This window comes from Petaurus breviceps, unplaced genomic scaffold (genome assembly GCF_028583685.1).
Source record: "Petaurus breviceps papuanus isolate PSGF00001 unplaced genomic scaffold, PetGlider_PUasm1.0 90919, whole genome shotgun sequence".
In the NCBI taxonomy this organism is placed as follows: Eukaryota; Metazoa; Chordata; class Mammalia; order Diprotodontia; family Petauridae; genus Petaurus; species Petaurus breviceps.
This window is the reverse complement of record NW_027187378.1, coordinates 23,497,303-23,508,727: the sequence shown is the minus strand read 5'-3', so window position 1 is coordinate 23,508,727 and position 11,425 is coordinate 23,497,303. Positions and strand designations below refer to the sequence as shown.

The following is an 11,425-nucleotide window of genomic DNA, read 5'->3' as shown; positions in this document are numbered from 1 at the left end:
AGTGTTAAGTGTCTGAGGCTGGATTTGAACTCAGGATTTGGACTCAGGTCCTCCTAACTCCAGGGCTGGTGCTCTATTGCCTTGTAGGTTTCTTTTTTCTTTTTTTTGCTCTTTGGAGGGGGGAAGGCAGGGAAATTCAGTTAAGTGACTTGCCCAAAGTCACATGGCTAGTAAGTGTTAAGTGTCTGAGGTTGGATTTGAACTCAGGTCCTCCTGCCTGCAGGACCAGTGCTCTATTCACTGTGCCACCTAGCCGCCCCCCCCCCCCGCCCCATAGATTTTTTTTTAAAAAGGTAAAGGTCTTATATGTACATCAATATTTATAGCTTTCTATAGTGTCAAAGAACTAGAAACTAAAAGGGTGCCCATCATTTGGAGAATGGCTAAGCAAATCATGGTATATGGAGTAATATTATGCTGTAAGAGTTGAGAAAGGAAATGATTTAATGGAAACCTGGGAGGCATTGTATGAAGTAATCCAGAGTGAAGTGAAGAAAACTCACTTAAGGCAACAACTTATAACCTCTCTTGATAGAGGGGTGCTGAACACAGAATGACACGTTTTGGACGTAGCTAATCTAAGTTTATTTTACTTGACTGTGCTCATTTGTTAAGAGAGTTTTGCTTTTTTTTTATTCCCCAGATTTTGGGGAAAGGGTGAAGACAGGAGGGAGGAAAAAAAATAAAAACTTAGCTGGTAATTTTAAAAAGAGCCACGCAGGGACCCAAGCGTTTTCTTACTTTGCACAGCTTTCTTAAGCTGTCTCTATTACTTATTTCTTCACATCCAATGTTGTGGCGGAACCTTTTGAAATTTATTTTTCCAAAATAAAGAATGTCCCTCAGATGATTCTCCTTTACCACAAACAATAGGAGGGAGAGGTCTCTTCTTTTCAAGCTTCCCAACATTTCTATCTCAGCAACCAGTTATTCTCACTAGTAAGAACCAGATCCAGGATAAAATTTTCCCTGTTGGTTTTTCTACTTTTTGGAGGATGAAATTATCATTCAGGAAAGTCAGGGAGTTATTAGCTGCTCAGATTTTGGCAGAGACAGAGAGACAGAGACAGAGAGAGAGAGACAGAGAGACAGAGACAGAGAGAGACAGAGACAGAGAGAGACAGACAGACAGACAGAGACAGAGAGACAGAGAGAGAGACAGAGACAGAGACAGACACAGAGAGAGACAGACAGACAGAGAGAATGTGAGTGCTCTAGCAGATGTCTGGATAACTGAAGTTCCCTGTCATTACTATGTCATGCCTCTGCCAGGCTTGTGATCTATTTTCCAGATCATTCCTTCTTATTTCCTGCAATGTGCCCACAGAGAACAATTACAAGGATCTTGAGTTACCACAAAATAAATGTAATAAACAAGGGTTTCATGTACAAATCAACATTATTGGGTCCTTCCTTTGACTGTCCCTAACTATAAAAAGACCATCTCTTAGTTGTTGCACAGTGTTGAATTGCAATCTTAAAAGAAAGGTCTCTGGAAGAGTTTATATTTTCTCAAAGCAAACTTAAACATTGAATTCACTTATCTGTGTACGTCCATCTGTTTTCCCTGGCTCTCACTACAAGATTCTACCTCCTTTCTGCTTGCTTCCTGGTTGGTGTGTCTTATACTGTTGTCTTACACACACCATTTATTGAATGGACAAATGAAAAAAGTAATTATTAACAACCAGTCTCAGTCAATAAGCATTTATTAGCCATCTATTATGTGCCAGGTTATCTCAAACCATATAAAAAAAAGTCTTCCAAATCACTTATAATCAGAGAAATGCATATTAAAGTAACTCTGAGGTTGCACCTCTCACCCATCAGATTAGCAAAGTTGAAAGAAAAGGAAAATGACAAATGTTGGAGGGGCTGTGGGAAAATAGGCACATCGATGTAGGTACTGTTAGCTGAGCTGTGAATCGGGTAGCCAACCTGGAAAATAATTTGGAATTATGGTCCCAAAGAAACTGACCAATCAATCACAATTTATTAAGCCAGGAACTACGATAAGCACTGGGAAAAAGAGGAAAAAGCCTCTTCCCTTAAAGAACTCAGTCTAATGAAGGAGAAAACATGCAAATGACTATGTACAAAGCAGCCATATACAGCATAAGGTGTTTAGTTCATGGCAAACATTGTGCTGAACATGGAAGTTATTAATACAAACATGGAGACCATTTCTGTTTTCAAAGAATTTGTACTCTTTTTTTTTTTTTAAAGAGCTTATATTCTAATTACATAGAGAGGATTGTGGTGGCCACAGATGGACATTTTGGTTTGGAAATTAGAGAAATATTAAGAAGAGTTAAAGGTGAGTATAATGAAACACATATTAGGGTAACAATGGCAGAACTGATTTGCTGATGGATTTAGAAATGGAAGTTGGGAGTGGAGGGACGAAGGAACTCAGCGTCAGAGCAGCTGTCCAGATGGGCAGTAAGTAGGCGCTCCTCCATTTTGTAGATGAAGAAACTGAGGAAAAGTGATCTGCCCTGGGTCATGTGGCTACTAAGTGTCCTAAGCTGGATTTGAACTCAGGTCTTCCTGACTCCAGGCTCAGTGCTCTATCCACTGCGCCACCTTGGTGCCCTACAAAATGAAAATAATAACATCTACTTCTCAGGATTGTTGTGAGGCTCAACGGAGACAGTATTTGTAAAATCTTTAGCATAGTACTTGGTGCACAGTAGGTACTACACAAATGCTTATTCCCTTCCCTTTCCTTCTGGACTTGCCTAGAGTAGTAAGTCCGTATGTCTTGGTCAGGATCCCACAGTCAGTATAGGTCAGAAGCGAGATTTTAATCCGGGTTTTCCTAGCTTGGAGATTAGTTCTCTTATGCCACGCTGTTATGCTTGTTTGGCATGCTCTGTTTTATCTTTTTGTTGATAATTTAGTCATCAAGATTAATTATAATATTGTTTCAATGCCGTGATGCACTCCGGAGCAATTTGCTTGTCAAATTTAACATTAAAATAAATGACCCCTGAAATGTCCATTTTTATAACACTGCTAAGCCCCATCTCCCCAACCCCCACATCCTGCCTCAACTGTCCTTTCTCTAAATCATCTTGTAATATATATTTCTACAACTAAAATTCGGGGAATAGATTAAGCAAAATCTCTTCTAGCTTTAAAATTGTATTCTGTCATTGTAATTTTAGGAAGAACTGGAGGTTTCCAAGGAAACCATAAAGCCAAGCTTTCTAAATCAGTCACCCCTGTCTTATACATAATTCTACATTGATAATGTTTGGCCTGTGGGTAGATGTGTTTCTTCTGTGGAGTAACATATGTGGGCCTTGTGACTCCTCTCTCCCCCTTTGCTATTTCCAGGTTTCAAGCTGCATTCCTGATGGCTATGGCCCAAGTGTAGCAGATGAATGGGGTGTATATATATATATATATATGTATATAAAACAGTGATACGGAGTGTTTTCAAAATCTCTCATTTTATTACATTTGTCTTTTCTTTTGAGAAACAGTGCATGACACTGACATTACAATTGTTCCTGAAGATACTAAAATCTGAGCTGAAAGCTTTAAAGCCATATCCCTAGAAAACAGTGAGACAAGGGCTTGACAGCCTTAACTCCTGTCTCTGAAAACAGTAAGTAGCACTAGTTCATACAGACACTCTCTCTCAGAACAAGGAAAAGAACCAATAGCCAGGAAAACTAACTTGTCTGGAGTCCTTGATAAATGAAGAATTCATGTTTTCTAGGCAACCACCCATTTAATTACCTACTTTGTACACATGTCCCAGTTCATTCCAACCTTACAGACTTAGGTGGCTCCCCACGCTCTTGTTTGACATTTTGAATGCTTCTGGTAAGTTGGCTAGTATACTTTTTAGTGCTGACAGACAATAAGATATCTTTCAGTCACAAGGATGTCTTTCAATAGTTAATAGTGACAATAGCATTACACAGAGGTTTAAGATTAATTATATACATAATCTCACTGATCCTCCCAACAGTCCTGTGAGGTAGGTAATAAATATTTCTCCCATTTTGTAGATAAGGAAACTGGTTAAGGGACTTGTGTGTGGTCACACAGCTAGTGTGACATGTATTAGACATGGGTCTTGAGTACAAGTCTCTCCTGATTCCACATCTAGTGTCCTTTCCCCTACATGAGGTTTTCTGTCTTTCAGAACATTTAAAAGATGAAACAGACTGACAGGTCCTAATCAATGTTTTTGGGAGTGATAGAGTGAACCGATTTATACAACAGGTAGAAACAAATCCAATTTTATTTTCGTGAACGTTTGCATTCCAAAAGTAACACAATTAGCCGGCTACGGAAGGATTTTATCTTGCTTGCATAAGACTGTTGAAAAACTGTTTTCAGTTTTTCCCGTAAGGATTCCAGAGAAGGAAGATGGTGGCAGTCTGGTATATTCAACATGATGTGAAAAAAGTCATTCCACATTTCAGAATTTGGAATCCTAAAAGTGTGACAGAATAAAAAAAATGTTAAGTGTTTTTAAAATGTTAAGACCTTCAATAGCCTCAAAAGTACTGCATTAAATATATTCCCTATCTTTTGCTTAAATCCACATGTAGCAAGTAAATGTGACTATCATAACACAAAAGAACTTTAAGGATTTATATAAATTATTTTTCTTTTGGCTAGTGATAGATGGATTATGGTCAGAATCAGATACTCTTCCATTTGGCCCACACAATTAACTGCAGGATAAGAGATTCAGATTGTGCTTATTTGGGATTCTTATGGCTGAAGTCCAAAATTTTGTTGCTATAATAGCTAGAAAAATAGGTAACAGCTGACACCAAAGGCCACCTAGCTCAGGAGTTCTTATCTTTTGTGTGGTTAATTGATGTGGCTGTCATCCTTTGTTTTTGAAGAGGACCAAAATAACACGGCTATGTCATTCCGTTCTACTACATGCTCTACTACTGTGGCTAATCAGACCAGTATGAGTTCAGAAGGCTCTACCACAGGTTGGACACAAATAGTCCACGTGATCATTTGGAGTGGAGATGTCTCTAAATTTGTACAGCTCATGTTTCATAGACTTAATTAGCAGAATGGTGGAGGCTATGAATCCCTTCTTAGAATGTTTGCTGCCTGAACTGGAAGAAATGCTAAATTTTATTTAGAGGTTAATAAAGATGTCAGTTTTCCCCATTCAAATTCACAGACCTCAAGTTAAGAACCCGTAATCTATACCAAAGGTACTAGAGCAAAGTAGAAGTAATGCAGAGAATATGATAAAAAATAGTTTGGCTTGGCAGAAGAGTTTTGTCAGCTATGAGCTCAATTTAAGATTTTTTTGGGTGTGTATCTGGGACAACCACATTGGTTAAACAAAAATATTTAGGCCTACCATGTATGACACTAACAATGTGCTATGATTCAAGAAAGTGACTACAGAAAAAAATATATGCTGAGTTAAATTATTCAGTGCAGAGAATTTGTTAAAGTCGTTCAACAAAATAATTTTATGGGCCTTCCTCCAGGACACTGTAATTGATATATGGAATCTATTATTGCAATGATATTTTAAAATCTACACATATGTTTTTGGTAGATGCTTTTATAATACATACATATGTGCACACACGTGTATATATGTATATGTGCACACACATCTTTTGGAGACAGGAACTCCTTCTTTTGCCCAGACTGGAAGCACAGTGATTCCTCACCGGTCTGATTCCAGTGTTTACGAGTATCACTCCAGATTGTGTAGCCTGGTGGCCTGTCACTCCCAGGGCTCACCAGATTGGTGCCAGACTTAGTGTGGACACCCAACTTTATCTCTACTTTGGCTCAGAGCTGTCTACCAGCCTCTGCTTCCCCAGCAGTAGGGACTAGGCATGTATCACCAATATATTTTTGAAAGCAAAGAAATTGATGGTTAATATTTTTAAAAATCTTATTTGTACACTTGTTTATTCACTTAAGTTTTCATTACTTGATCAAGATGCATAAATAGCATTTTAAGTTTGCATTAGAAAAGCAAAGATCCTAGAGCTCACCAATTAATGACTACTTACTTGCAAAACCTTCCTAATTTATTCAAAAACACTTACACAAGGTAATTCTTTGCAGTGCAGAGAAATATATCAACTTCATATAGAATATATAAAAAACTAGAGAATATAAACAAAAATTTAAAGCAGCACTTAAGTAATGATGAATGTGAAGTGAAGGTGAATGGAATGGTAAAGCAAGTAGCCTCACTTAGGAGGACAGCAAGATGGGAGAGAAGGTAAGACTGGGGAGAGAGTCTGGCTTCTGGGATTCCAGTCGCACAGGACGGTACACAGTCAATCTGGGCATGCCATCTTTTTCCTAGGTAAGATTTTTGTAAGTAAATAGTGAGACATGGTTTCTGCACTTTACATTCAAGTATAAAACCATTGCTTGTTTTTTTCTTTTTAAAAACTTTGTCTCTCTTTACAAATGCAGGCACGACATCAACAACTACAACAACAAAGATGTCAGTTATTAAGACACTTGAAGGCTTGCAAAATGCAAGAGATGTGGGTGCTATAGCCTCCATTTTATATATAAGGAAACAGGATTAGAGAGGAGAAATTATTTTGCTCCACACAGTCACATAGCTCATGGCTAAAGCAGGATTCAAACCCAGGCCTTCTTGTTTCCAAGTTCAGGGCTCTATTTACTAGGCACACACTGCTTTTCAGAATGTGAATACTTAACTTTTAATGAAATATTTTAAGTTCTTTAATAATTAAGTCCTCTTTGGGGTGGCTAGGTGGTGCAGTGAATAGAGCACTGGCCCTGGAGTCAGGAGGACCTGGGTTCAAACATGGCCTCAGATACTCAACACACTTACTCGCCATGTGACCTTGGGCAAGTCACTTAACCCCAATTCCCCCCTCCAAAAAAAAAAAATTAAGCCTTCTTTGATGAGGTGTTACCAGGAGCTGGTAACACAATGGATAGGGTGTAGAATCAAAAAGACCTGAGTTCAAATCCTACCTCCTAATATTTACTAGCTGTGTAGTCTTGGGAAAGACACTTAATATCTCTGTCTCCATTTCTCCATCTGTAAAATGGAAGGTTGGATTTGATGGCTTCTAAGGTTCATTCCCATTCTAAACCTATGTCCCTGTAATTCGTTTTCTTGAAATTAAACTAACATTTATACTCTGTAGAAAATGTCATAGAGAGGAACCAGAGTAGAGTGTCTTTCTAACCACTGAAACATACTGGTCTGTGCCTTGGGCACCTTCCCCCGCTTTTGTCAGTTTCTAGTTTTTCTTTCCTTAAAAGGCAAAGAAACGATAAATTGCCGCCAGTGCACTGGCTTCTTATAAATGGACTTGTGGATCGTTTCTACCTAAGTGGATCCATTTCTGTCCATCTGCTTGTCTTTTCACACTAGGATACATATTTTATAACTGTGAGATCTACCTTCTGAAAACTCCTTCGGGCTTCCAGACTCCCTGGTCGTTTTTCACCTTCATATATGTGCCAAACAGCATGCAGTACGCTGTTGCAGCGATTCCAAAGTAATCAGTCTATGAACAAAACACATATAAAACATCATTTGTAACTTACATGGCTACTCAAAAAATCAATTCACTAGAATTTCTGGCTCCTGGGGCAACTACTTCAATGATGACCAATAGGAGAAGGGAGAGAAACTTCCCAAAACAAAGAATTCAAGTAGCTTTCCCCATGGCCTTCATACTTAACCTTTGCCAATCCTCAACTAATATTCACCTCCCTGAAAGAATTTATGCAAAAGATGTTTTTTATTTTTTTAATGTTCAAATTGATCAGAGCCCCCAAATCATTCCAAAGGCCTGAGAAATGCTAAACCAAAATTATCAAATGAAATAATTCCATACCTGATAGTTCCAAGGTTTTTGGCTGAGCATTTCAACACACTGAAAACCAGAGGTTTCACACCTTGCCGTAAATGCAGTTCCTTTCGGGAAAAGGGTCATATCTATACTTTGACCCAAGTCAATTAAAGCCAACCCATGAGATAAATCATCTATTCCATTGTTCTGTTCTAGGAACCTGAATTTGGTTAAAAAAAAAAAGTGTTGGTTGCCATGGAATAAAGACCCGATAAAGATCAAGAGGATCCCTAACAAGAAGGAACGGTTACTTGCCTTTCTCCAACTATAAAATTGTCAGGCTTAATGTCCCCATGAATGATCTCACAGCTATGAAGTTGTTCTATCATGTGGAGAATTTTTATTGTAAAGTAGAGGACTAGTGCTTGTGGCATCACTTTTTCAGGAGTGTTTTTGTAAAGATTAATAGCATTCTGTAAGCAGAGATGGAATTCTTTATTAGCAGCAACATGATTACAACAAATATTTAAAGTCAGCTACTAAAGCCCCTAATCCCTCTACAAACAGAATGGTATCAGTCACAAAAATCTATACTCCAAACAGAATTAAACATCCAGTGGAATTGCAAGATATAAGGTACTTACTAGTAATGTTCCATAACTGTATAGATCACCAACCAACACAATGCCATTGTGGAAGATGTGAGCAGCATCAAACTTGATGAACAAGTGGTGCATACTGGGGTTGAGTCTCTCCATCAGCTGGGTTCCTATATAAAATTCCCAGGGGGTTGCAGGCTTCTGGACCTGTAAGTTAGATACACAGGAACATTTGCTGAAAAATCCACTGTATACTCTGGAAAATATCAGAAAAATAACTCATCATAAGGATGTTATGCAATTTCAACCAGATGAAAGGCAACTCTAAACACGAGACCCATCACCACTTCCACGGGACTCAGATGAAATGTGGCTGTGGCAGTGTAATGCGAATGTAAATTTTAAAGATCTTCCCTGCCCCTAGGCTAAAGTGCACCAGAAGCCTGGGGAGGGAGGCTTGTTTTTCAGTAGATACTTTTTGATTGGCCAGTGGGTCAATAAGGTTGTTACATTCTCTGAGCCAGGAGAAGGCTATATAAGCCCTGATGTGTAGCTTTGTTTTGGGACTCACTTTGAGAAGTGTTCTGTGATTTGATCTGAATTCTGGGAAGCCGTTGTTGAGAGTCCCCCGGCTTTGAAAAACCCAGAATGTGGAAACCCAGATGTTGACTGGGTATGGATGTAATGGTTGGACAGTTTGGAAATCTGTCTACGTGATGTTTCTGTCTTGATAATTATGCCTGTATACTTTGAGGTTCAGGGTGCTGACCTTTTCTCCTGAACAAGGTAAACGATATATGTCTGACTGATTAAAGTAAGCTTGTTAACCCATTTTGAGTTGCTTTCCTTTAACAAAGCAGATCCAAGAACCTGTGGTAGCTGCAAACCCTGAGGACGCTTGGGGTGCTTGCTGCTACAGGCAGGGGACATGATGTCAGGAGAACTATACACACTTGTGCTTAATACATTCTTTTCTGGGTTGATTATAGGTTCACTTTTTTCTTTTGGTGGGGGTGGGAGTGGAGAGGTTCCAAAATCATGATTGCATCAGTCTAGGAAACTTTTGAAGGCTTTGCCCCAAACTTTACCGAGAAACAGAAGCTATTCATGCTGAGCTCTCTCTTTTCCCCTTCTCTACATCTCTGAACTCCTTGGCATCATGACCCCTATCCTGCCCCATTCTCTCTTACTTAACTCAGTCCCTGATAAAGAGATGACTCTTCTCATCAAGGCCAACCCCTCTACATGTACCCTCTATCCATCTTATCTGGTTTCTCTTGTAGAACCATCCTTACCTTCCCTAATGTCTCTTCTCTTTCTATCTGATGGCTTCTTCCCTGCAAATACATCTAAGACTCATTCATCTTCAAAAAACCCTCATAAGAACCTTTTATCCTCTCAAAATATAATCTTCCACCTTTTCTAAGCCCAACTCTCAGAAAAATCTATCAATACCCAATCACTTCCACTTCCTCTCCTCTCACTCCCATCTCAAACCTTTGTAAACTGGCTTCTGACCTCAGCACTCAATGGAAACTGCTTTCTTGGGAGTTAGCAATGACTTCCTAACTGCTAGATCTGATGGCCTTTTCAGTCTTCATCCTTCTTGCCATTTATGCAACATCTGACCCTGCTGACCATGTATTCTCCTAGATACACTCTCCCATTTCAGTTTTCTCTTTTGGGGTTCTCCTCCTATCTGACTGTTTCTTCTCAAAACATCTTTGCTGGTATTTCATCTCCTAACTGTGAGTACACCCTAAGGCTCTGTCATGGGTCCTCTTTTCTTTATGTGGACTTTTTAATGGAGTGATCTGGTCTGTTTCCCTGGGTTTAATTAGCTCTATATATTTGACTCCCAAATCTATGTATCTATTCTAGCCCCAGTTTCTCTCATGCTCTCTGGCATGCATGTCCAACTGCCATTTTAAACTGGATATCCTATAGACTTTCAAACTCAAATGTCCAAAACACAACTTTTTCTTTGCCTTTTCCCTCCCCCAATTCCTCCCTCTTCAAACTCTTATATTTCTGTCAAAGGTACTACCATCCTTCTAGACACTCATATTCACAACCACAGTCACCCTTGGATTCTCACTCTCTTTTACCCTACATAGCAAATCAGTTGCCAAAATCTTCTTATTTCTACTTCCATATCATCTCCAGCATCCATTCCTTTCTCTCTACTCACATTTAGTTGTTTTTCAGTTGTGTCCAACTCTTTGTGACCCCTTTTGGGGTTTTCTTGGCAAAGATACTGGAGTGGTTTGCCACTTCCTTCTCCAGCTCATTTTATGGACAAGAAAACTGAGGCAAACAGGGTTAAGCGACTTGCCCAGGGTCACACAACTAGCAAGTATCTGAGGCTGGATTTGAATTTAGGTCTTTCTGACTCCAGGACAAGCACCCTATCCACTGCACCACTTAGTTCAGGCTCTAATCCTCTCTCACTGGCACTAAGAGTCTCCCTGCCTCTAGTCTCTCCTCTTCTAATCCATCTTCCAAATATCTACTTAAATGATTTTCCTAAATCACAGTTTGGACATGTCAGTTCTCTAGTCAACAAATTTCAGTGGCTTCTTACTGTTTTTTAAATACCTTTATAACTTGACCCGACCTACCTTTTAAGCTGTATTATAGATACTATATTATTATTGTTACTACTACAGATATAGTATATTACACAGATATTATATTGTATGTTAGTAGGCCTGTATAATAGATATTGGATAAGGTCCAGCCAATTTGACTTCATTGCTCTTACTCACAATATTTCCATCTCTGTGTCTTTGCACTAGCCATTCCCCCAGCCTGAGATGCTTTCCTTATATACTTCCACTCCTTAGAGAATTCCTTATTTTCTTTAAGACTCAGCTCAGGTGACCCCTTCCACATGAAACCTTTTCTGATACTCCACCTGCTAGAGTGCCTCTCTCCCCCCATTTGCTTTGTATTTATTCTGTGTACACACACACACACACACACACACACACACACACACACACACACACA

The 11,425-nt window shown here is 39.1% G+C and overlaps 1 protein-coding gene across 1 annotated transcript in view; it reads right to left on the bottom strand.

The window, feature by feature from the left end:
* Positions 1 to 3,439: 3,439 nt before the first annotated feature.
* The window catches only part of BUB1 (BUB1 mitotic checkpoint serine/threonine kinase), a 49,472-nt gene continuing 41,486 nt past the window's right edge, over positions 3,440 to 11,425 (bottom strand). Inside the window, exons 21-25 of the mRNA XM_069075567.1 lie at positions 8,459 to 8,620; positions 8,130 to 8,287; positions 7,860 to 8,034; positions 7,420 to 7,526; positions 3,440 to 4,456 (exon numbers count right to left, since the gene is read on the bottom strand). Coding sequence (XP_068931668.1) covers positions 4,261 to 4,456; positions 7,420 to 7,526; positions 7,860 to 8,034; positions 8,130 to 8,287; positions 8,459 to 8,620 — 798 coding nt within the window. The 3' untranslated portion in view covers positions 3,440 to 4,260. The remainder of the gene's footprint in view (positions 4,457 to 7,419; positions 7,527 to 7,859; positions 8,035 to 8,129; positions 8,288 to 8,458; positions 8,621 to 11,425) is intronic.